The 27,759-nt window shown below is 39.7% G+C and overlaps 2 protein-coding genes across 2 annotated transcripts; both read right to left on the reverse strand.

Annotated features, from left to right (window-relative positions):
- Positions 1 to 643: 643 nt before the first annotated feature.
- Positions 644 to 4,658, reverse strand: LOC121841146 (trichohyalin-like). The gene is made up of 2 exons (XM_042307607.1): positions 4,253 to 4,658; positions 644 to 4,104 (listed from the first exon to the last, which is right to left on the reverse strand). Exons 1-2 carry the CDS (start codon positions 4,377 to 4,379, stop codon positions 2,114 to 2,116), a joined length of 2,118 nt encoding a protein of 705 aa, XP_042163541.1. The 5' UTR covers positions 4,380 to 4,658; the 3' UTR covers positions 644 to 2,113.
- A 341-nt stretch (positions 4,659 to 4,999) lies between these two features.
- Positions 5,000 to 19,619, reverse strand: LOC121841175 (GTPase IMAP family member 4-like). Its single transcript, XM_042307872.1, has 6 exons — positions 19,589 to 19,619; positions 7,384 to 7,437; positions 6,481 to 7,191; positions 6,035 to 6,091; positions 5,377 to 5,482; positions 5,000 to 5,300 (listed from the first exon to the last, which is right to left on the reverse strand). The coding sequence occupies exons 1-6, from the start codon at positions 19,617 to 19,619 to the stop codon at positions 5,000 to 5,002; spliced, it is 1,260 nt and encodes a 419-aa protein (XP_042163806.1).
- Positions 19,620 to 27,759: the final 8,140 nt, after the last annotated feature.

Genomic DNA, 27,759 nt, shown 5'->3' on the forward strand with positions numbered 1-27,759 from the left:
TGAAATGTATGTCATATTAGCAAACATGTTCAGCATTTTAGAGGTAAGAATACTCAGTCCTGGTCATCTCCTGAATCCAGCAGTGGAATCCAGGGGTGTGGTAAGGCTATTGTAGATGTATCCAGGACGTCAGAATGAGTATCAGTATCATGACAGGTCTTCTCTATGACTGAAAGCTGACTGAAACATCATATAAAGACTCAGATGTACAAGACATAATATGTATTTCCACTCAGCCATGAACTCATTATTTACACGTACTTCATAGCTTTTCTTAGACAGTACACTCTGTAATTATTGGGACAGTGAAGCATTTTTTAAATTTTTTTGTCTATATAATCCAAACGTTTGGATTTGAAATCAGACATAGGGTGACAGTTAAGAAATTACTGCACTTTTTGTATGTAGTACTCCCATTTTAGGGTACCAAAGTGTGTATTAAAGTAGTAAGTATATGTTCCCATGTTCATACCACGCAGTGACTACAAATTTGTTGGATGCATTTGCTGTTCATTTTGGTTGTTTTTCAGATTTTCAGATTTTCACTTCTCTGTTCCCAATAGAAGTGAATCGTAAAATAATGTGTTGAGTCACCTTTATTGTAAATAACAATATAATATGTTTCTAAACACTTCTACCTTCTTGTGGATGTAACCATGATTACAGATATTGTTGAATGAATTGTGAATAATGATGAGTGATACTGATAGAAGAATTTGTATTTTCAGATTTAATGACTAAAGTATTCCACTCTAAAACCATATAACTTTGAAATGTATTCGAATTATAAGAATATATAAATGTGTTAGAGTCATAATACAGTTAATGTGTGTGCCTAAGCCATTGTGTGTTGAGCTGGGGGTAGTTGAGATATCCCAGGCTAACTGTTCACTCGATTTGTGATAACTGTGAAAGCAGGGGTCAACCTAGGTGGGGGAGAAACTGGTGGGCTTGTAGAAGACTAAAAGATATATGGCAAAATGTGGAACAGTTAGACCATGGAATGTGGTCAGTGGAAGATGCTGTTTGTTTGAGCAGGGAGTAGCCTAAAATTAGACTAGGGTAGAACCAAGTAACTGTGTGTGTGTATAAAAGGAATAGTTCTGTCCCAGAAGGGCAGAGCTCTTGTGAACAAACTTTTTGATTCTTGTAGATTGGGACTCAGGCTTTTACATTCAACCAGAACTTTACAAACCGAGTAGTTTAATTGAAGTTCAGTTTAGAACATTGCGAACAAAATTCTCGTGACAACCTTATTTGACACAATAAAATTACACAATACAATATTTACTATGAATTTCTATTGGGCACAAAATAATCTGAAGCACAACAAAAACAAACAGCAAAAGCAAATGTATTCACAAGCTTGATGTAGTCATTGCATGCTAGGAATATGGGACTAAATTCTTCACTTTTTACTAATTTAATACACATACAATTTAATACTTTTAGGTTCCTAAAATGGGGGACTATTTACAAGTGCTTTATTTTATAAACGGTTCACTTGATATGGATTAAAGCTGACAGTCTGCACTTTAACCCCATAGCCAAAATAAGAAAATATGCTTCACTGTCCCATTAAATGCACTGTATCTTGGACTGGACATAAAAGCCCTCATAAAAGTGCTGAAACCAAATGAACATACAGTACAGTATATTACAAACCTCCTGACTGAGAAGCATAGAAGGAAATACCACAACTGTTTGAGTTTCACATGTATCAGTTTGCGTTAGCTGCCGCCGTGGTGATGGGGGCCTCTTGTTTTTCAACTGTCACCAGACGGAGCACACACACTGGGTTCAGGTAGTCATTACATTCTCCCTGCTTGCTACCTGCTTTTAAAACCGAAATACGTGGTAAATCAGACCATATACACAGTTATGACCCAAAAATATTTTTACTGTTCCAATTATGTTGGTAACCAGTTTATAACAGCAATAAGGCACCTGGGGGTTGTGGTATATGGCCAATATACCACGGCTAAGTGCTGTATCCAAGGACCCAGCATTGTGTCGTACATAAGAACAGCTGTGGTATATTGGCCATATACCACACCTCCTCTGGCCTTACTGCTTAATTATACCGGTCCCATTCAAATAGGGCTCAAGATTCTCACAGTACAATACATTTGCGCACATTCTTTTTCTCTTTCTCCTGCTTCTTTTTCAATTCATTGATTTTCTCAGTCAGTTGTGTTTTATCATGACCATATAGAGCATTCAAAAGATCATACTCCTCTTTGTGCTTTTGTCTTAGTTTCTCCTTCTCTTCTTCATGTTGATCCAATAGTTTTTGAAAGTCATTTTCATATTTCTCTTTAAAGTTATTCATTTCCTCTGCAAGTCTTCTGGCCTCTTGTTCATATTTATCCTTCTTTTCTTTTGTTTTCCTTTCATAATCTGCCTTCATTTCTTTCCATTTCTTCTCTTCTTGTTCTCTCCTGACTTTATCTTCCTTCTCTTTCCTCATATTCTCTTCTTCACGTTCTTGTTGAAATGTTTCCTCCAGTTTTCTTAGTCGTAGTCTCTCCTCCACTCTTCTGTTTACATCCTCTTGAAATCTTCTTTCCTGTTCCTCTCTACGTTCTCTCTCCCACTGCTCTCGTTGCGTTGTCATTTTGTCTGTCAACTCTCTCCTCTTTTCTTCAAAGTCTTTTTCTCTCTTTTTTTCTCTCCTCTGATCTTCTGATTGCTTCATCTTTATTCTATCTCGTTCCCTCTCTCTTTCAAACTGCTCTCTCAATCTCCTCTGTTTTTTCTCTTGTTCTACAAGAGTGTCTGCCTCCATCTGTCTCCTGAGCCTTTCTTCTTCCTGTTGTCTGTCTCTTTCTTTCTTCAATTGTTCCTCCCATTCCTCTTTTTCTCTACGCATGACCTCTTGAAGTTCTGTTTGACCTTTCTCTGCTTCCTCTATTTTTCTTTGCCACTCTTGTCTTTCTTCCTCTTCCTTCTTTCTCCTCTCATCCTCTTCTTTCTCTCTCTTTTCCATTTGTTCATCCTGTTCCCTTTTTAGTTGATCAAACTTCCTTTCTTGATTTTGAAGTTGTTCTTCTCTGTCTTTCTCTTCTTTTCTCAGTTTTTCCTTCCTAATTTTATATTCTTCTTCCTTTTCCCTTTCGAGGTTTTTCAACTTTATTTCCTGAGTTTTTATCTCTTTTTCCATCTTTTCTTTTTCTGTGTCCCATATTTCTTTTTTCAACTTTTCATCCTCTTTCCTTTTTTTGTCCTCCAACTCTCTTTCTTCCTTCTCTGCTTTCTCCTTGTCTTCATGTTCTTTTCTAATAGCTTCTTCTCTCTCTCTCAACAGTTTTTCTCTCAGCTGTCTTTCTTCCTGAACTTTCAATCTCTCCTCTTCCAACTTTGACTTCATCTTTTCCATGTCTGTTTCATGTCTGACCTTCAGTTTCTCCATGTCAGCCTTTATCTCCATCTCTCTCTCCTTCAGTATTGCTTCTTGTTTTTGTTTAATGGCTGTCTCTGCCTCCTGGAACATCTCACTGGTGTAGAAACTGCCCTTGTTCATGGACACCATTTCATTAATCTTCTTAATCAGCTCAGTGACCTGTGTGCGGTTGTTTTTGTCTTTGTTGTTGAAAACATGGAGTCTCCATCCACAATCTCTGATCAATTTTTGCAGTTTGGCAATCTTGCTTTCCCCAATGTAATCTTGAATCAACATTGTTCCCAATTCATCTCCTCTAGTAAACAGAACTAAGCAGAACATTCTGGCCCGTGGACCAAAGGTTTTCTCTATGAGGTCCAAAGCGTTCAGCTCCTCTTGTGTCATTGTCCCGATTTTTAACACTATGATAAACACATGGGGTCCAGGAGCTGACAGGGAAACACATTTCACTATCTCTTGCTGAACATCTTTATTAGACAATGTTGTGTCAAAAAGACCAGGTGTGTCCACCACAAAAACTGTTCTTCCATCAACTTTGCCGACTGCCTTCTGGCAAACTGTTGTCACAGAATTACTGCTGATTTTAGACTCAAATTCATCTCTGCCCAAGATAGTGTTTGCAGAGGCGCTCTTCCCATTTCCAGTTTTCCCAATCAGCACCACCCTTATGCACTCTGTGCTGGAACACTCCATTTCAGTACCTACAAATTAAACAACAAATTATAATAAATTAATGTGAATTACTGCATGAATTGATATTGAAATCAACACAGAAGGTTCATAGTGTTAAATCATTGCTTTCCCAATCACTGCCCAATATTTGTTCCTCCCTGTGTTCAACAAACTCACCTTGTGACATGTTCCTGATTCTCTCCTCTAAATCCTTGATTATTCTGTTCTTTTGGTCCAGTTCTGATTGGTGTTTAGCCTCCATGTACATGTACAGAGTGTAGCAGGTTCTGTTTTGATCCATCATCTTCACTATTTCTGCTACAAGTTCTGTCGTCTGCTTAGCGTTCTCAATCTTGAAGCATCAAAGATTTTATACCGCCTTCCGCATATCTTGATCAGTTGCTTTGTGTCTGCATTTTGTTCCACAAAGTCAACTGCAGTTTTATCGACTGGAATGTTATCCTGTCTAAACAGGACCATGACAAAGTCATTGACTCGTGAGCTGAGAATCTTCTGGATGGTCTCCAGCTCTCCTTTGTCTTCATCAGTAATTGGACCCAAAGGTACGACCAGGAGGAAAGCATGGACTCCAGAGTCACAGAGAGACACAGCGGAAAGTCTCACGCATCACTTCCTCCTGAGTGAGATGTGTTCCAAACAGAGCAGGCAGCTCGATGAGGGTGACCGGCCGACCACACACCTCTCCTTCTCTCTTCACACACACTGAGGAGGAGCTGGACTTTGGACTGGACTCTGTCTGACCCAGTATGGCATTGGCTATAGAAGTCTTCCCAGCTCCTCTTCTGCCACACAGCACCACGTTCAGTCTCTGAGCCTTTGGTGTCATGGTATCATGTGTCGTCTCTTCATTGGAGGTGAGGTATCTCCGTTCATTCTCCTCTACCATCTTTTCTATCTTTTGAGTTAACTTTTGTGGTCACTTCCTTGTTTGTACATTTCATGATGCCTTCCTCCACAGTCTTTGATCATTTGTCTCAGATGAGGATTTCCCGTGACTCCCTCGTGAGTAATGATCACCATTGAGTGCTTGAAGGCCTCTTTACCAAATATGCTCAGGATCAACTTGAATGTGTTTCTGTTCTCCTCTGTGAACTCCTCAGGCTTCAACACAAGCAGGATCCCATGAGGCCCAGGAGCAGAGAGGGACATACATTTCTCCATCTCCTGCATCAGGGACTCCACAGACAGAGCAAAGAAGTCTGGACTCTTTACAACAGTAACAGACTTGTCATTCACCTTCCCACTGGCTGACTCACATTGCTGTTTTTTGCCAAACAAACCAGCAGAGGCCTATTCCTGGAAAAGCCCCTTGCTGTAGGATCATGTTACCCACTGTTTTTTTCTTGTCGTCACTCCTCCCCAGCAACACTATCCTGAGTGGAGACACTGTAAATTATATGTACACATTGATTAATATAAAGATATGCAGATAAAACATAATATAGTTTATCAATATTCATACTGAATTGTCCCTGCTGCAAATTAAAATGGGCCCTTTTCTTGTGATGCTTGTGATTAAAAAGCTTGACAGCAATAGACAGTAATATTAAGTAAGTACATGTGGATTAAATCCTCAGTTAATCTAACATGATGTACTACTATTACAACAAATTACATGAACCATGTGCCAATGTCCCTCTTGGGAATGTTTTCACAATTGTTGTAATTACATTATGAAAAATGAACATTTTGAATTCCTGCTCTGCAAGATGAGTACATCATAGTTAGTCAAGTGAAAAGGAAAATGGTTATCTATTTACTTTCACATGTAAATTCTGCCTACACACCTGTTACATCATGTTTTCCTATCAAGATAGACATTTTGAAAACAGAGCTTCAAAAAGAATGATAATTTGGACAAATCCTAACTGAGCCGTAGCCATCCCACTTTAATATAGAAGTGACAACATGGTGTAAACGAGAATGAATTTTACCCACCACATTTTTCTCCACTCCATGACTGCTCCTCCACTTTTCCCTTAAGGAATGTCAACCCTGAAAAAAGTGTTGACAATCAATACCAGTGACCTTATCTTTGCAGTCCCTTTCAACCACGCATGATGAAATTAAAAAAGCAGTCATCCTTAATGAAGATTGAATATAGGTTGACAGTATTAATGCTATAGTTCAATAGCATTTTTCCCGTTTCAAGTCCAAATCATCCTAAAGTGTCTGAAATTGATTGTAGTTCAATGAAGTTACTTTAACAACGATTTTAATCTTGTTTACAGTGGCCAGGTAAACACAACCAAAGCATGGGTTGCTGTCTTACCTTTTCCAAAAAGTGCTGACAGGGTAATGTGGGGGGACTATCACTATAATACTCTCAACTTATATTCAATGCTCATCTCACTATAACTTTTGTCAATGTGCTGTATACTTACCAACTTCTGTAAATGTATCAAAATTGTACCATTGTACTGAAGCTCCTTGTTCCAAAACAGCCTTTCCAAGTTCTTCCTCAGAGGAAGATTTGAGACTTCCATCAGTTTTACTCCTGTGGATTTCCTCTTTGCCTTGAACCATGTCACTTGTAGCATCTTCAAATACATCACAGGTGAGATAGTCTCCTCCATTCTCCTTTACAATCTTGTCAACATCTGCTATAAGTTGAGTGTGGTCGCGGAGGTGCATGAGGTGCTGCCTCCCTCTACAGGCTCTGACCATCTGATTCAGAGGGTGATCCTCAGCCATGTGTTCCCTCTTGTCTTCATGAGTTGTCAGAACCATTGAGTAGTCAAAGGACCGCTCACTGAGGGTGTTTAGGATTTTCCTGATTCTGTCTCCCTCTTGCTGTGTGAACTCCTCAGGCTGCAGCACCAACAGGAACACATGAGGTCCCGGGTCAGACAGAGTGACACACCAATGCAGTTCCTCTGAGAGTTTGTCAAGTGAGATGTGAGGATCTAACAGGTCTGGAGTGTTGATCACAGCTATGCTTCTTCGCTCCACCTGACCCACGACTCTCACACAGCGACTTTGTTCATAGATGGGATCAAATGCCCCCATTTCCAGGATGAAGTTCCCAACAACACTCTTCTCAGAGCCATTCTTGCCGAGCAGCACAATCCTTAGCTCTGTAGGACTTTCAGACACTGTAACATAAACACCACCACAATCTTATTTCAAATGTTAAAATTTTTGTTTGCTTTCCTTTCAGGATAACACTATGAACATGATGCACCATATTACCACAAAACAACATCAATACACAACTTTTCAATCTAGACAGAGAAATCTAAAATCTTTTACATTTTTATTTGGTTGTTATTTTATTGATCACTCACTTCTTGGGGGCAATAAATCCACACTTTTGCGTCTCTGGGCCCATGGATCCGAGACTGAAAACACATCAAATTAACACAATCATCAGTATTTTGTAAAGTTGTAAACCCTCTTAAGGAGCCGCCCCTTTCTTTCAATTTTCGTCTAAAATGACATACCCAAATCTAACTGCCTGTAGCTCAGGACCTGAAGCAAGGATATGCATATTCCTGATACCATTTGAAAGGAAAAACTTTGAAGTATGTGGAAATGTTAAATTAATGTAGGAGAATATAACACATTAGATCTGGTAAAAGATAATACAAAGACAAAAACATGCATTTTTTTGTATTTTTTTGTACCATCATCTTTGAAATGCAAGAGAAAGGCCATAATGTATTATTCCAGCCCAGGCATAATTTACTTTTTGGCCACTAGATGGCAGCAGTGTATGTGCAAAGTTTAAGGCTGATCCAGTGAACCATTGCATTTCTGTTCAAAATTCTGTATCAAGACTGCCCAAATGTGGCTAATTGATTTAGTAATACATTTTCATTAATACAAGTTCATAACTGTGCACTCTCCTCAAACAGTAGCATGGTATTATTTCACTGTAATAGCTACTGTAAATTGGATAGTTCAGTTAGATTAACAAGAATTTAAGCTTTCTGCCAATATCAGATATGTCTATGTCCTGGGAAATGTTCTTGTTACTTACAACCTCATGCTAATCACATTAGCCTACGTTAGCTCAACTGTCCCGCGGGGACCCACCGATCCTGTAGAGGTTGACTTTTTGCTTGAATTGAATTTGTGTAACTCAGTGTAGCATTAAATGACAAGCATTTACAAGTATTAAAAGATTAACTGAAATATGTTTTTGAAAAAAAAAGGAAAACCACAAATAGGTGCTAAGTGGCAAAAACTCCAAGTCCAGGCACTAGTGAGGGTTTGAAAGTCAAAAACCCTTTAAAGTATAGGCTAAAACATTATTAAAATACACCAACGCATATCAGTTCCGTCAGGTCAGACACCCTGATTCCCCTCCAACCTGTGGTTCTTGTGGAATACCTGAAGCGCTCCTGCTACTTCTTTTCTTCTGAAGTAATTTTTGTTGAGTATGTACATTATTGCTAGGCTAATTTAATGTCATATCAACCTTAATGTGGACAATTTTTTCAAATAAGAATAGTTATAAACAGCTTTTATGAATATGTCAAGGTTTCTACCTTTGAAGGTACAGGATTGACGGGCGTGAATTAATATAATTCAGGTTGGCTGAATAACTATTTCCTGTACTGCTGATGCTAACGTTAGCTACTGTTCAAGACAACAAGAGCAGTTTTCACTGGTCAGCCCATAAATGTATTTGTTGTCAACAATAAAACATCATACCTGGTAATGATCTGGTGAAAAGTTTCTTTGTACTAGGATTTTGACTTTACTTTTCAAACTTTACTGCGTTTGCCAGCAGCTCTTAGCAATGCTTGATCACAGCGCTGTTTATGATTTCAAGCCTATCAACTCCTGAGATTAGGCGGGCAATACTAAAGTGCCTATTAGAACATCCAATAATCAAAGGTATATGAAATACAAATGGTATAGAGAGAAATAGTCGACGCGTCATAATTCCTATAATAACTGCAACCTAATATTTATTTACTGGGAATATTGAAACACCAGCTTTCATATGTTCTGAGAAAGGAACTTAAACAGTTTTTTACATGGCACATATTGCACTTTTACTTTCTTCTCCAACACTGTTTTTGGATTATTTAAACCAAATTGAGCAAGTTTTATTATTTATTTGAGACTAAATAGATTTTATTGATGTATTATATTAAGTTAAAATAAAGTGTTCATTGTTCATTCAGTATTGTTGTAATTGTCATTATTTCAATATATATATATGTATGTATGTATATATGTGTATATATGTATATATGTATATGTATATATATGTGTATATATATATATATATATATATATATATGTATATGTGTGTATATGTATATGTATGTGTATATATGTGTATATATATATATGTATATGTATATGTGTGTATATGTATATGTATGTATATATATATATATATGTATATATATATATATATGTATATATATATATATGTATATATATATATATATATATATATATATATATATATATATATATATATCGGCCGATATCTGTATGTTTTTGGTCCTCCAATAATCGGCATCGGTATTGGCGTTGAAAAATCATAATCGGACGACCTCTAATTTTAGCATATAATATACTAACTTTTTAGTGTTTCACAAACACTAATATATTAAGTCCAGCATAACAACATTTTTATAGATCCAACTGAATCGTATCAAATCCAGAACTGTAATTGTACATTAGATCTACTTCATCTTTCTGAATAGTTATTTTCATTGATAGTGTTCTAGTATTAAACATTTCTTTATTTACAGTATTTAATCAGTTGACATGTTTATCCACTTCAGCAGGAATTATTAAGCGTAGTACTCATTCCACTAACTGGAGGAAAGCATTGTAGCTTCACGTATTGGCATCTGGCAATAATGGCGCACATGATCTTAGTAATGGTGAGAATGGGTGTTCTGATCATTGACGGTCAATTTGTCTACGGTTTTGATATCCGTTCATCATGATCCATTACACCTCATAGCACAACAAACTGTTTAATACTAATATACAAATGTGCGTTTTGTTCTTCAAACATGAATACGACATTGTGTAAAAGTATCGTAAAGTATAAACATTTTTTTACCCACAATTCTCTGAAAACAGAGCCACACATGGCAAGTTGTTGGAAGAACTTACAGTTCTGAAGTTGAAAGGAAATATTATGAAAATTGAGAAAATTAAAAACAATTGTTGTTGTAGTTGTTTTTACACACAATTTCTTGTTTAGATCAAATCTTATGTTGAATTTTTTTTTTTCAGGTTGGTTGAAGAAGTCAAGTAAAGTACACATTTTTAGCAAATAAAGATGACAACTACATTTTTTTAATGTCAAAATAATTATAGTATAGTTTACTAACCACCTGAATCATTGTTTGCAGTTTACAATTCCCACCAAGTGGATTAACCCCATTGGAGTGATGCATAGGCTGTTGTTCTTTCATGCCAGTGACCTGGGTTCACTTCCCTTCCCCTCCCTGTCATTTGCTGCATTGGTGTCAGAATTCATCCTAAATGCACACACTGACATTTGTGAGGGACTGACAAGCCAAAGCACAGGGACATGCCTTCTTGTTTAGAGGGGGCAGTTTAGTGAGCCTCGATAAATGAGCAGAATTACAATTCCCACATCTGTCTGACAGCTATAAGAAACATCCGGAATGATCACAATGCAATCCTTCTGATGATCTTCTACTGGTATGTATAAAAACCTTGACATTCTGAGTCCTGTGTGGCTTGTGAGCAAAACAGTCTAAGCTTGTCATGGTGGGGTCATAATAGCATGTAGCTCAAACCGTTTTCATGAGAATAATCGTTTTCGGGATGTTGTCTTGTCTCACAGATCCAGAACAAATACACAAGTCAATTGACACATCCAGGAAGTCTGTAGCTCTAAACCAATCACTGTATATATGAATGGACAAAGCCATCGATCACTTGACACGACTCATTGAGTATCTCAAGTTGAAGGCCAACAGGTTATGATCTACAAAATTATCCTCGTAATTTCTTCTGTGTGCGATTTTAAAATAATTGGTTAAAGGACATCTGGTGTAAGAAACAGTTATTGGTACCATGATTTTCTTCTGAATTGTTTTATTTACACAAAAATGTACCACGAAGATTGCCATTTCCTCATTCACTATAACAGAGGATGTTGTTTTCTGCAAACAATGCCTCCAGTACCGAGGTCGGCCTTGAACTTTGTGGCTTCAATTAGAGGGAGCAGCCGTTCTCCCCTGGCTCAAACAGATTATTAAGGAGGGGTTCAGAATAGAGGTCTTTACGGGTCCAAAACAGACCTGGGGCTTTCCCACCCGAACCCGATATGGATAAATTATTGTTTTTATATAGAGAACCATTCCATATAGACCTGGTCGGATCCACACCCGGTCCGATCTGAGTGATGGAAGCAGCAGAAAAGTACTTCATTAACCGTAGCTAATAAAGCACGAGGAGGGAGAGAGGTGCCAATCTAGCAGGCAGGGGAAGGGGGCTGTGAGCGACATATGGTGCGGGGAAAGAAAACTTAGTCAGTGGCGCAACAACATTCAGACAACATGTCTTCCACATTTTAACCCAACCTCTCCGAATCAGAGAGGTGCAGGGGGCTGCTTTACTGACATCCATGTCATCGGCACCCGGGGAGTGGGTGTTGTTGGGGGTTAACTGCCTTGCTCAAAGGCAGAACGGAAGATTTTACCATGTTGCCGGCTCGGGATTCAAACCAGCAACGTTTCAGTTACAGGCCCAACTGCGTTAACCTCCAGGCTACCTACCGTGGTTAAGAGAGATGATAGACAGCAACCAACCAAGCCGACTCATGCTATAATACACTAATAGCTGCTATAGCTAGGTATTCAGACCCCTTGACTTATTCCACATTTAGTTACGTTACAGCCTTATTCTAAAATGTATTAAATAAATCCTTTCCTCATCAATCTACACACAATACCCCATAATGACAAAGCGAAAACAGGTTTTTAGAAATATTTGCAAATGTATAAAAATACAAAACAGAAATAGTATTCAGACCCTTTTCTATGAGACTCTTTCCATTGATCATCATTTTTTGCAGAAATGTCAAAAAACCTGTTTTTACTTTGTCATTATAGGGTATTGTGTGTAGATTGATGAGAAAACAACAATTTAATCTAATTTAGAATAAGGCTGTAGCGAAACAAAATGTGGAAAAAAGTCAAGGGGTCTGAATAGGGTTGCAAAGGGTCGGAAACTGTCCAGTAAATTTCCGGAATTTTTCCGGAAATTTTTCATGGGAAGTTAAACCCGAGAATTTGGGGAATTTTGCTTAAATTCATCAAAAAGTTAGCTTATAACAGTGAACCTTATTTGTGGGATACACATATTTTGGTTAAACTATCCCCAATTCAATGGAATTGCAACCCTCTGCATGCACAGTACATTCTTCCATCACATGTACAGCTGATTCTCAAGATCTTGCACACTAATGAGATGCTATTGAGCCCACACTACTACACTGTCTGAGTCAAGGACTACATGCTTTCTTTTTTAAGTTTTGATTACAGTACTGGGTGGGGTGAATATATTTTATATGACATACAGGATTTGTTGTTAACTAATAAATAGTAGCCTACAGCAAAGTGTGTTAAAATCATTTCTAACTTGTTAACAATTTCTGCTAGTTAGTTTTTGCTACCATGTGGGTTTTAGCATGCTTGAGCCTTCTAACTGAGGAGTGTTAATTCAGCTGTTTCCATACATGTTTCATTTTAAAATATTTATCTTACAAAGGAGTTGTTTAATCTAACTGCTTAACTATTTATCTGTACATGGAATTGTATATGTTTCTAATCTATTTTTCTAATCTTTACAGGAAAATACCACAGGCACTATCTGATATGTGGAGACATTTCACTGCAGCTAATGTAGAAGGAAACACTGTGTACATTTGCAAATACTGTGCCAAATCATATGTGAAGAACAAAGTTGCAGAATCATCTGGCCACTTGCATAAAGTTCCCTCAGCGCTCACAACAAGCAACCTCAGACAAAAGTCCCTCTACTTCTAATTTGAGGTGAAAATGATGAATCAGACACCTTATCGATAGCAACACCTCATGGTCCTCATGGTCCTCCTGGAATCAGAAGTTTTCTTGACTCAATGGAGGAACATAGTCAGAGAAATGCTGATGAATGTCTTGCTCGAGCTCTGTGCAACTGGTTCACCTCTGATGCTCACAGGCAATGTGTATTGGAAGAGATTTCTGAATATTCTTCACCCAGCATACAGCCCTCCAACCAGACATGCTTTATCTACTCATTTGCTGGATGCGGAGTTCAACAGAGTTCAAGTGAAGGTCAAGCAAATCATAGAGATAGCAGACTGTATTGCAAACATCTCTTATGGGTGGTGGAATGTTCGTGGGCAAGGAATAATTAACTACATAATCTCCACCCCTCAACCAGTATTCTACAAGAGCACAGACACAAGGGACAACAGACACACAGGTCTGCTCCTCAAGGACATCATGGCACTGAAAACAATGGATACAAGAGAGCCAAGTAAATGGTTACGTATGTGAAGGGTCATCAAGTTATAGCAGCAATCTACCTCACCAAGCAAAGGGAGAAGAATAAGAGCACCACACTGAAGCTGCCCAGCAACACCCGTTGGGTTGGTGTTATCATCATGTTTGACAGTCTCCTGGAGGGAAGGAGTTTCTCCAAGAAATGAACATATTATAGTCTGCCAATATGGACAGCCCCATCAAGAGGATCCTCCTGGATGATGTATTTTGGGAGAGAGTGGTAAGCAGCCTGAAACCTATAGCAGTAGCCATTGCAGGGATTGAGGGAGACAATGCCATCCTGTCTGATGTTCAGACTCTGCATCCTGTCTGGTGCAGAGATCAACCAGGTCTATTGTGTTGTCACTGCCGTGTCTCACCACCTTGGCCTGGATGAGGGCAAGGTTCTTGGCAGTCTAGCGAAGTACACTTCCAAGCAAAGGCTTTGGGATGGAGATGCAATATGGCAGTCGTGCTAACAATATCTCATCAGCCACCTGGTGGAAGGGACTTTGTGGATCTGAGGTTATTTCCCCTGTTCCCTCCATCCTCCTCCAAATCCCACCAACATCAGCCGCCTCAGAGCACAACTGGTCCTTGTTTGTCAACACACACACACACACACCAAAGCACGCAACAGGCTGACCAATACAAGGGTTGAGAAATTGGTGGCTGTCCAGGAAAATTTGAGGCTTTTGAGCCTGAAAATGAGCCATCCTCAACAAGGTTGGAAAGTGACAGTGGAGATGAGGCCTCAGTCTGATGTTCAAGTGGTGAACGTTGAGGAGGTCCAGGGAGAAGACATGGAAGCCTGAGAGGAAGACAACCAAAGCTTTAGTTTCTAGACATCATTTTACAGATAAATTGTTTGAAACGTTTTTAGGAGATGGATCATTGGGATCATTCAATATCCCCTTTCTTTTGTTGTTCAGTGAAATCATCCAATGTGAAGAGTCAACTCATTTAATTAAAGTTCAATTCGTAACTTAATTGTTTTTTTCTATTGGAAGGATTTCATCATTTGTAATTATGTTTCTGACTCCATATGATATGTTAAATATATCCAATGCAAAAAAACATCTACATTTAAATGGTATTAATATTATTTAGCATATATTTCCGTTAATTCCCATATATTCCAGTTAATTCTCATATAGTCCTGTTAATTCCCAAGGTCTGAATACTTTCCGAATGCACTGTACACCAGCCTGTGTTCCTGTCTTTTATAGGTCTGTACATTCCCACACAGTTCCTCAGTGTTAGAAGTTTATCATCACAGAAAGTCATGCTCCTATTCTACCAGGCTGTCATAGATTCTATTCTATTGGCAACTTGTCAGTTACCTTAAAATCACAAATCAATGGTCCATACAGCCATTAAGGTGATGGGTGTGAGGTAGCACCCGTCACTGCAGACTGTGTTTATGGACAAACTATCATGAGACATAACAGTAAAATAATGTCAGACCCCTCCCATGTACTCCACCTAGAGTTTCAGCTTCTCCCTTCAGACAGACACAACAGGGTTCCCCTTATATCTGATCAGATGTACAGTACCAGTCAAAAGTTTGGACACACCGACTCATTCAAGAGTTTTTCTTTATTTGTACTATTTTCTTCATTGTAGAATAATAGTGAAGACATCAAAACTATGAAATAACACATATGGAATCATGTAGTAACCAAAAAAGTGTTTTCTTAAAATCTTAATTCTCTCAACCAGCTTCACCTGGAATGCTTTTCCAACAGTCTTTGAAGGTGTTCCCACATATGCTGAGCACTTGTTGGCAGCTTTTCCTTCATGCTGTGGTCCAACTGAGGTTGGGTGATTGTGGAGGCCAGGTCATCTGATGCAGCACTCTGATGCAGGAGGTGTGTTGGGTCATTGTCCTGGTGAAAAACAAATGATAGTCCCACTAAGCGCAAACCAGATGGGATGGCGTATCGCTGCAGAATGCTGTGGTCGCCTTGCTGGTTCTAAATACCTTCTAAATAAATCACAGACAATGTCACCAGCAAAGCACCCCACACCATCACACCTCCTCCTCCACGCTTCGCGCTGGGAACCACGCGTGTGTGGATCATTCGTTCACCTACTCAGTGTCTTACAAAGACATGGAACCAAAAATGTCAAATTTGTACTCATCAGACCAAAGTACAGATTTCCACCGGTCTCATGTCCATTGCTTGTGTTTCTTGGTCCAAGCAAGTCTCTTCTGCAGCAATTCGACCCCGAAGGCCTGATTCACGCAGTCTCCTCTGAACAGTTGATGTTGGGCTGCAATTTATGAGGCTGGTTACTCTAATGAACTTATCCTTTGGAGCAGAGGTAACTCTGGGTCTTCCTTTCCTGTGGCAGCCCTCATGAGAAACAGTTTTATCATAGCGCTTGATGGTTTGCGACTGCACTTGAAGACACTTTAAAGGTTCTTCAAATGCTCATGATTGACTGACCTTCATGTCTTAAAGTAATGATGGACTTTCTATTTGCTTCTTTGAGCTGTTCTTGCCATAATATGGACTTGGTCTTTTACCAAATGGGGCTATATTCTGTATACCACCCCTACCTTGTTACAACGCAACTGATTGGCTCAAACGCATTAAGAAGGAAAGAAAACAACAAATGAACTTTTAACAAGACACACCTGTTAATTGAAATGCATTCGAGGTGACTACCTCATGAAGCTGGTTGAGAGAACGCCAAGAGTGTGCAAACTTTGAACAATCTCAAATGCAAATATATTTGGATTTGATTAACACTTTTTGGTTACTACATGATTCCATATGTGTTATTTCATAGTTATAATGTCTTCACTATTATTCTACAATGTAGAAAATAGTACAAATAAAGAAGAATCCTGGAATGAGTAGGTGTTCAAACTTTTGACTGTACTGTAAGCACTCCATAATCCCCCTGTCAGTCAAACTCCTAAACAGCAGTATGTACATATGCAATGTCATATACATGTGGAGGTATATGTATGTACAGTTGAAGTCGGAAGTTTACATACACCTTAGCCAAATACATTTAAACTCACATTTTCACAATTCCTGACATTTAATCCTTGTAAAAATTCAATGTCTTAGGTTAGTTAGGATTGCCACTTTGTTTTACAATGCAAAATGTCAGAATAATAGTAGAGACATTTATTTATTTAAGCATTTACTACTTTCATCATATTCCCAGTGGTTCAGAAGTAGGTCGCCAGGTGTACGGTGTGTAGAGCCTCACACATTCGTGAGGCTGACTTCCGGGTTGGATGTGCATTGTGTCAAGAAGCAGTGCGGCTTGGTTGGGTTGTGATTCAGAGGACTCATGGCTCTCGACCTTTGTCTCTCTTGAGTCCGTACGGGAGTTGCAGCGATGAGACAAGACTGTAACTACTACCAATTGGATACCATGAAAAAGGGGTAAAACATTTTTTGTTTAACTTGGGTCAAATGTTTCGGGTAGCCTTCCACAAGCTTCCCACAATAAGTTGGGTGAATTTTGGCCCATTCCACCTGACAGAGCTGGTGTAACAGAGTCAGGTTTGTAGGCCTCCTTGCTCGCACACAATTATTCAGTTCTGCCTACAAATTTTCTGTAGGATTGAGGTCAGGGCTTTATGATGGCCACTCCAATAGCTTGACTTTGTTGTCCTTAAGCCATTTTGCCACAACTTTGGAAGTATGCTTGGGGTCATTGTCCATTTGGAAGACCCATTTGCGACCAAGCTTTAACTTCCTGACTGATGTCTTGAGATGTTGCTTCACTATATCCACATAACCTTCCACCCTCATGATGCCATGTGAAGTGCACCAGTTCCTCCTGCAGCAATGCACACCCACAACATGACCCCCCCCCTCCCCGTGCTTCACGGTTGGGATGGTGTTCGTCGGCTTGCAAGCCTCCCCTTTTTCCTCCAAACATAACAATGGTCATTATGTTCAAACAGTTATATTTTTGTTGCATCAGACCAGAGGACATTTCTCCAAAAAGTACGATCTTTGTCCCCATGTGCAGTTGCAAACCGTAGTCTGGCTTTTTTATGGCGGTTTTGGAGCAGTGGCCTCTTTCTTGGTGAGTGGCCTTTCAGGTTACGTCGATATAGGACTTGTTTTACTGTGGGTAATGATACTTGTGTACCTGTTTCCTCCAGCATCTTCACAAGGTCCTTTGCTCTTGTTCTGGGATTGAGTTGCACTTTTCGCACCAAAGTACATTAATCTCTTGGAGACAGAACGCGTTTCCTTCCTGAGCGGTATGACGGCTGCGTGGTCCCATGGTGTTTATACTTGCGTACTATTGTTTGTACAGATGACGTGGTACCTTCAGGTGTTTGGAAATTGCTTTTCCAAATTGGCATTTGGAGTATACATGATGAGGTACTGTAGGTGTTGACTTGAAGGGGTGTCATGATGTTATGTCAGTCTTATCACCATGACTCAAACAGTTGAGCAGTTGAACTGCTGCTCCAGTTTCAACTGTTCTGCCTTATTATTATACGACCATGCTGGTCATTTATGAACATTTGAACATCTTGGCCATGTTCTGTTATAATCTCCACCCGGCACAGCCAGAAGAGGACTGGCCACCCCACATAGCCTGGTTCCTCTCTAGGTTTCTTCCTAGGTTTTGGCCTTTCTAGGGAGTTTTTCCTTGCCACCGTGCTTCTACACCTGCATTGTTTGCTGTTTGGGGTTTTAGGCTGGGTTTCTGTACAGCACTTTGAGATATCAGCTGATGTACGAAGGGCTATATAAATATATTTGATTTGATTTGAACATTACAAGCATCTATGCCTGGGTAGGTTGACCTCAGGTCTCCCCACTGGAAGCTCGAGGCAGCGGGAGTGTGGGAATCTATCAAATAGCGCACCTCTAACTTTGCACAGTACTAATGCAATTAGTAATGCAATTAGTTGTGCAATTTAGATTGGGTGTTTCTTGTTTGAAGTGCAATAGTGTAATAATCAGGTTCTCTTCTTTATAAGTGTGTTATTCTATTTGTGTATTTGTGTGATTATAGGATTTGTGCAATTTAGTTTTATTTGTGTGTTTTGTTAGCAACAGGGTAATAGTGTAATAATTAGATTATCTTTTTAATTTGTATTTATATACTACAATTTGTTTCTATTTGTCTTTGTTACTTTTTAAAATATTTATGGGTCTTATTATTGTATATATTTGTATATTTATTTAGTTTTCAGGGGTCATTTGGGCTACAAATTTGAACTTGACCTGGCAACCTTGTCTGTACCCATGCCGCTTCTTCCACATTCCAGACCATGGCACTGCAGCCACAGCCAACTAGCTAGGCCACGGTTACTGTACTATATTGCAATCGGTACTCCAATTAATTAGTTCATGATTGATCTTTTAACAGTGATTATGCAACAAAGTAAATTTTGCCAACAATTTAACTCACAACTATGTTGCAAATGTGAAGTGTAAGTCATGCCTATTGAACATTATCGCATGTGGACTTCATTAACCGTAGCTGTTAAAGCTCGACGAGGGAGAGAGTTGCTGCTCCAGCAGGCTGGGGAGGGTCCGTACTGTGAGCGACGTACACAGGAAAGAAACCCTGTTCAGTTGCATTAATGCGTTCCTGTGTCTTCCGCATTCAACCCAACTCTTTTGGATCAGAATGGTGCAGGGGCGAGACCCGTGACAATAATATCAGTTCCGACACAGATTCGTGTCATTAATTAGATTATTAACATTCAGGTATAACATTTTTATAAATAAACTGGAAAACAATAATATGCTGCCTGCTCCAGAACCCCGGTTTTATTTCCTGTAAATGATTTCCCAAAGATACAGCATAGAGTGTTGTAGGCCATACTAGACGAAGAGCAGTTGCCCAATATGAGCCGCAAAAAAAAGAATATTTTGCCAGTTTGGCAAATTGAGCTAGAAATTTAGCCAACAATGTGAATGACACGTTACAAGATTTGGTGAACATCAGGCCAATATATATATTGTTGAGGTTTTACTGCTCTTACCTTCGTCTCTGAATGATGCAGAGTCCGCCATTTCATCGTTAAAATGTCTGCACTGTGACAGATAAATGTGAAAGTGAAAGTTGCAGCTTCCTACGTGTTAAAATGACAATTCATTTTGTGGAGTTGTGGAGAGACTTCAATCTACAAGGTGAATTTCTTTACAAACCACTAACTTGATCTTGATTTGTAATCAGAATAACAACAAGACTGAATGTTCTCCACCTGACATACATTAAATTGCATACCCATGTCAGCACATTGAATTAAACCCAGCTCATTTAGCCATTAAATACCTTGCAGTTAAAAAAATAAATGACATACCAAACATTCTGTCCCTTTCCAGTTGGAGATATTGAGAGGTGTTTGGTAAACATTGTTAACATTGTTCAACAACAACAAAATATAATTGTAAAACATAAATGGTTATTAATGTACAATTCAAATAAATAGCATATTTGATTAATATTGGGCATATACTGTACACACATTAGCTAAATGACTTGGTTTGATGTTACTCTGAAGTGATTTGAGCAGGCTAAGTAGATCTAGCTAGGCCCTTCATACCCAAAACAAAACTGTAAAGACAAAATTCCAAACTGTCTCCAGGTATATCAAGACTGTAAACCCACCTTCACAATGAAATGCTTCCTCCACAAGGTGGCACCAGTAACCAGAGAAACCTGGATGGTGTGTTGAAAGTTTTGAGTGACAAACTGTTTCTTGCATAACAGGGAATACTTATTGGATAATAAGCAATACATTTAGGTAGCTTTATCTGGAAAACAGCTGTATATTTAAAATACATCTTTCACATTTTTGTCTATACATCCTTGGAATAAAATGTTGTAAATACTGCATGTTGGATATACCTCTATGTAGTGTTGTTATAAAATGGTCCATCCCTACCATGGTGGACCAGAGAACCCACGCCACAACACCACCTACTCCAGGAACACTGTCAATACCACTGATCCAGAAAACACAAGGCATTTCTAGGTCGGGACTGACAGTAGCCTACAGATTGCAGGAAGGCAGTACTGTTACTAACCAAACCATCTGCTACAGTATTTCAATGATAAAAGTTGAATGTTATGGATAGACATTATACATTGAGAATGATGTGGAGATAGTAGCCACAGTTACATATGAAAGAGCCAGGGGAGGTTGTAACACACAGGGGCTCTGTTAACGAGAATAGGAGAGAGGGGAGAAAGTAGAGAAGAAGCCATGTGATTGAAGAAGGGTTGTGCATTAGGCCGTGGGTTGTAGGAGAGTTGTGAGTTAGGCCGTGGGCTGTAGAAGAGTTGTGAGTTAGGCCGTGGGTTGAAGAAGAGTTGAAGTTGTGCGGGGTCTGAATACTTATGCAAATAAGGTATTTCTGTTTTATTTTATTTGAGCAAAAATGTCTAAACCTGTTTTTACTTTGTCATTATGAGGTATTGTGAGGATTTTTATTAAATATTTTTAGAATAAGGCTGTAATGTAACAAAATGTGGAAAAAGTCAACGGGTCTGAATACTTTCCTGAATATATACTGGACGGTATGTCATACCAAAAGATTTTCAGACAGAAACAGCTAACTCACTCACTGTGATGGTGCCGTCTTGTGATGGTGCCAAGTAGGGCTGCCGTTTCATTGGCTCTTAACCAACCATCCTATTTTGTTTGTTTTCTCTTGTTTGTAACTTATTTTGTACATAATGTTGCTGCTACCATCTCTTATGACCGAAAAGAGCTTCTGGACATCAGAACAGCGATTACTCACCTTGAATTGGACAAATACTGTTTCTTTAATTAATGAGTCGGACGGGAAGGATATCCTCCAAATACCCCAACAGGCCCTCATTCCGATCATTTGCTGGAGAAAGAAACTGATATTTAGTGGAAAGAGATCGGGATGCCTTGTGAGGATCAGGCAACGACTGGCTAATCTGCCTTTGCCATCCGTACTGCTAGCTAACGTTCAATCGCTGGGAAATAGATGGGACGAACTGAAAGCACGTATACCCTACCAACGGGACATTAAAAACTGTAATATCTTATTATCCACAGAGGAACTTCGGAGCTCTGTCAGAGTGACCATTGGGTTCTTGGTCACCTCCCTGATCAAGGCCCTTCTCCCCGATTGCTGGCCAGCTCTAGGAAGAGTCTTGGTGGTTCCAAGCTTCTTCCATTTAAGAATGATGGAGGGCACTGTTCTTGGGGACCTTCAATGCTGCAGACATTTTTTGGTACCCTTCCCCAGATCTGTGCCTCGACACCATCCTGTCTTGGAGCTATAAGGACAATTCCTTTCACCTCATGGCTTGATTTTGCTTTGACATGCACTGCCAACTGTGGGACCTTATATAGACAGGTGTGTGCCTTTCCAAATAATGTCCAATCAATTGAATTTTACCACAGGTGGACTCCAATAGAGTTGTTGAAACATCTCAAGGATGATCAATGGAAACAGGATGCACCTGTGCTCAATTTCGAGTCTCAGCAAAGGTTCTGAATACTTGTAAATGTAAATAAGTAATTTATTTTTAAAATTACATTTGAAAAAATGTCTAAAGACCAGTTTTCACTTTTTCATTATGGGGTATTATGTGTAGATGGATGAGGGGGAAAAGTAATTGTATCCATTTTAGAAAAAGTCTGTAATGTAACAAAATGTGGAAAAGGTCAATGGGTCTGAATACTTTGCGAATGCAGACATTAGACATTAGACATGATTACTCAAAGGGTTTGATCACTGATCTTTATCATTAAAGAATCTAGGGATAAGAAAGCTATCAGTCGATTATGATATTTGTTGGGATCAGTTCTTAATTTGAGCTGAATCCTGACGGAACAGGATCCGAAACCTCTCAGTTCTGGAATTCCGGCGCCCATTTGCCTGGATCCAGTACCTCTGTGGCATGACAAATAATTGTCACTGTTTACATTGTAAAAATTCAAAGGAAAGCGATCAGAGTTGGGCTATATCAAGTTTCCTCCTTGTTAATTACCCTGCCCACTAAAAAACATATTTTGAAAATGTAGATTTTCAACCCACGCTTGATTTATTTATTTGACCTTTATTTAACTAGGCAAGTCAGTTAAGAACAAATACTTATTTTCAATGACAGCCTAGGAACAGTGGGTTAACTGCCTGTTCAGGGAAGGACGACAGATGTGTACCTTGTCAGCTCGGGGATTTAAACTTGCAACCTTTCCGTTACTATCCCTGTGCTGCCATCCTGTTAGAAGGTAACAGACTATTTTATTACAATGGTTAAATTGGATTTTCATTGTGTTCAATGGTGTTATTTGCCCCCTAGTGGCGCTTTCTGGTACTTAGAAAGACGACGCAAACAGGAAGTACAGAATTTGTTTTGCACGCATAGAAGCAGCTACAAACAACGCTACGGTGCAGGTCTTTCAATGTAGTTATTTCTTGTCACGCTTCAGCCTTGGAAAAATATTTGTTTGTAAGTTCGATTCAAGCATTTAGATAATGATGATAATCTTGTTATTGATAGAGTTGCTTACATATCAATGTTGGTTGCATTTACTCACAAATTGCAATGCCTTTAATGTATGTCGTTAGCTGTATTACTTTGCTCATGCGTCATGCAAACGAATTGTAAAATATACAATACTGTAGTTTTGTTACTGTTTCTAGTGTAATATGCTTTGTTATTCTACATAGATGGTTATACATTATTAGAGTAATGAAAGGAGCCAATTACCATATGGTTAACAATTAGCTATATGGTTTGGTTATCATGCCAGATGCATGGTACCTTAGCGCGTGCTTTGTATTTATGCAACTTCAAATGTTTAATGTACAGCTGCAGTATGTCGGTGTGAATTGAATACTAAAGTATATTATTTTCTGTATTTTGCAGTTTCACAACATAAACGCAACATAAATTTTCAATATATTAATTCAAGAAAAGTCACGCCTTGGGAGTTTTATTGAAGACTTAGTTGTTAGCTATCTGTCAGCTATCTGTCTAGTTTTGCATGGGAACGCAACTCAAGGGCAGAATAAGCCCAACACTCTAACCAGTAGGCTACCCAGCCGCACCAGGGTATATTGTGATAACAGATGCAGGTTGGGCAGGGCCTGGGTTTGAGCGTGTTTGACCGACGTATGAGGCCATCTCTGTAACGAATGCGCTGAGAGTCGGGAAGCAAGTACAAGGAGTGCATCTTTAATTAATTAATTAATTAATTAACACAACACAACGCACTGACATGGAACAGAGTCAATAACACCAAAGGAAAGAACCAAAGGGAGTGACAGATATCGGGAAGGTAATCAAGGAGGTGATGGAGTCCAGGTGAGTGTCATGATGCGCTGGCGGTCGTAATGATGGTGACAGGTGTGCGGGATAATCAGCAGCCTGGTGACCTAGAGGCCGGAGAGGGAGTATTCGTAACAATCTCTTTCACAGAACTAGAATTATATTATATTATGATCCCTCTCCCCTCTCTCTGCTCTGAAAGAGATGAGCCTGCAACTCTCTCCAGCATTGCACTTCGTCATTTATTTAAAATAATTAAATATGCCCATTTGATTTATTTTCCTTGTTATAGAATTGCACTGTTATGTTAGATATGCAACATTATTTGCTAAATATATGACACGTTGTAGGCGGTAGAGCGCAGGCGGGAACACATCTGCTTTTTGAACAGACAGTAGACCTAGCCCACTTAAGCCACAATATCTAAAACCAACCAAATCTGTTCGGGAACATCGATATTGACATGTTTTCACAACTAACCTTATTTCATTAAACTGTTGAGAGCCCCTCTCTCTGCACCTCTCTACCCACTCGAGAAAGTTATAAAGCAGAGCGAGAGAGAACGCGTTGGAAGTGTTAAGATATTCTGTAAAGTCAGCCTATTAATAATTCAAAATATAAAATATGCCCTATTGTAACTATATTCTAACCATGTACTTTCTCTTATTTGTGTTGTACTTAAAAATATTTAGCTAATGTCGCCAGTCATGTAGAATTGCCTAACCCTAACCCATGCAATGCTTTATTAGATGGTTATCTGCAGCCATAGCTGCAGGAAGTAAGGGTGCTGAAGCACCCCCTGAAAAATCAGAAAACATGTTTTTATAAACAACAATTTTTATTTTTATTTTTTGTAGTGCACTGGACCTTTAATAATCCTGTATTAGAGGACCAATATAGCAGTCTGCAGGCAGGCAAAATGTTGTTTTTTACAGCAAAATGTCACAGTCTCCTATACTTTTCACATAGTCTACTATACATTTCACATAGAACGTTTATTTTCACACACCCAATCAGAGTGTAAATATTTAGAATGCAAGAATGGGTATTCAGACATGCCCCTGGACGACAAGACATTGAGATTTGGGAACTGTTGTTAACTGAATGAAATAAATCAATCATTAACAGATGTGTTGATATATGTCTCTTTTGTCTTTTATTCAGTGGTTTGAACAGCACAAAGACAGAAATAGCATCAGGATATATAAAGCACAGTCACGGATATAAAAGTTAAACAGATGAAATCAACAAATAAAAGCAAGGCAGCGGCTGCTAGTACAGGCCAGGAAGACAATGGGTGTGTACGAAGTATGTAATCATACTAAATACTATTTCTAATGTACTGTTAAGTAAAAAATGAATGCAGTAAGCAACAAATATAAACATACTAGGATCTAGGATCAAACATTCTAGGCTCATATATATACTAGAACCATACATACTATGACCATACATACTAGGACCATACATACTAGGATTATACATACTAGGACCATACATACTAGGATTATACATACTAGGATCACACATACTAGGATTATACATACTAGGATCACACATACTAGGATTATACATACTAGGATCACACATACTAGGATTATACATACTAGGATCACACATACTAGCATCTAGGATCAAACATTCTAGGCTCATACATACTAGGACCATACATACTAGGATCATACATACATACTAGGACCATACATACATGCTAGGCTCATACATACCAGGATCATACATACTAGGTAACATGACTGAATACAAACAGTGCAGCTATTCCCTCCGCAAGGCTATCAAACAAGCTAAGCGCCAGTACAGAGACAAAGTAGAATCTCAATTCAACTGCTCAGACACAAGAGGCATGTGGCAGGGTCTACAGTCAATCACGGACTACAGGAAGAAACCCAGCCCAGTCACGGACCAGGATGTCTTGCTCCCAGGCAGACTAAATAACTTTTTGCCCGCTTTGAGGACAATACAGTGCCACTGACACGGCCTGCAACGAAAACATGCGGTCTCTCCTTCACTGCAGCCAAAGTGAGTAAGACATTTAAACGTGTTAACCCTCGCAAGGCTGCAGGCCCAGACGGCATCCCCAGCCGCGCCCTCAGAGCATGCGCAGACCAGCTGGCCGGTGTGTTTACGGACATATTCAATCAATCCCTATACCAGTCTGCTGTTCCCACATGCTTCAAGAGGGCCACCATTGTTCCTGTTCCCAAGAAAGCTAAGGTAACTGAGCTAAACGACTACCGCCCCGTAGCACTCACATCCGTCATCATGAAGTGCTTTGAGAGACTAGTCAAGGACCATATCACCTCCACCCTACCTGACACCCTTGACCCACTCCAATTTGCTTACCGCCCAAATAGGTCCACAGACGATGCAATCTCAACCACACTGCACACTGCCCTAACCCATCTGGACAAGAGGAATACCTATGTGAGAATGCTGTTCATCGACTACAGCTCGGCATTCAACACCATAGTACCCTCCAAGCTCGTCATCAAGCTCGAGACCCTGGGTCTCGACCCCGCCCTGTGCAACTGGGTACTGGACTTCCTGACGGGCCGCCCCAGGTGGTGAGGGTAGGCAACAACATCTCCTCCCCGCTGATCCTCAACACTGGGGCCCCACAAGGGTGCGTTCTGAGCCCTCTCCTGTACTCCCTGTTCACCCACGACTGCGTGGCCATGCACGCCTCCAACTCAATCATCAAGTTTGCGGACGACACAACAGTGGTAGGCTTGATTACCAACAACGACGAGACGGCCTACAGGGAGGAGGTGAGGGCCCTCGGAGTGTGGTGTCAGGAAAATAACCTCACACTCAACGTCAACAAAACTAAGGAGATGATTGTGGACTTCAGGAAACAGCAGAGGGAACACCCCCCATCCACATCGATGGAACAGTAGTGGAGAGGGTAGCAAGTTTTAAGTTCCTCGGCATACACATCACAGACAAACTGAATTGGTCCACTCACACAGACAGCATCGTGAGGAAGGCGCAGCAGCGCCTCTTCAACCTCAGGAGGCTGAAGAAATTCGGCTTGTCACCAAAAGCACTCACAAACTTCTACAGATGCACAATCGAGAGCATCCTGGCGGGCTGTATCACCGCCTGGTATGGCAACTGCACCGCCCTCAACCGTAAGGCTCTCCAGAGGGTAGTGAGGTCTGCACAACGCATCACCGGGGGCAAACTACCTGCCCTCCAGGACACCTACACCACCCGATGCTACAGGAAGGCCATAAAGATCATCAAGGACATCAACCACCCGAGCCACTGCCTGTTCACCCCGCTGTCATCCAGAAGGCGAGGTCAGTACAGGTGCATCAAAGCTGGGACCGAGAGACTGAAAAACAGCTTCTATCTCAAGGCCATCAGACTGTTAAACAGCCACCACTAACATTGAGTGGCTACTGCCAACACACTGTCAATGACACTGACTCTACTCCAGCCACTTTAATCATGGGAATTGATGGGAAATGATGTAAATATATCACTAGCCACTTTAAACAATGCTACCTTATATAATGTTACTTACCCTACATTATTCATCTCATATGCATACGTTGATACTGTACTCTATATCATCGACTGCATCCTTATGTAATACATGTATCACTAGCCACTTTAACTATGCCACTTGGTTTACATTTATTTATTTATTTATTTTACCTTTATTTAACCAGGTAGGCAAGTTGAGAACAAGTTCTCATTTACAATTGCGACCTGGCCAAGATAAAGCAAAGCAGTTCGACAGATACAACGACACAGAGTTACACATGGAGTAAAACAAACATACAGTCAATAATACAGTATAAACAAGTCTATATACAATGTGAGCAAATGAGGTGAGAAGGGAGGTAAAGGCAAAAAAGGCCATGGTGG

This window comes from Oncorhynchus tshawytscha, linkage group LG28 (genome assembly GCF_018296145.1).
Source record: "Oncorhynchus tshawytscha isolate Ot180627B linkage group LG28, Otsh_v2.0, whole genome shotgun sequence".
NCBI lineage: Eukaryota > Metazoa > Chordata > Actinopteri > Salmoniformes > Salmonidae > Oncorhynchus > Oncorhynchus tshawytscha.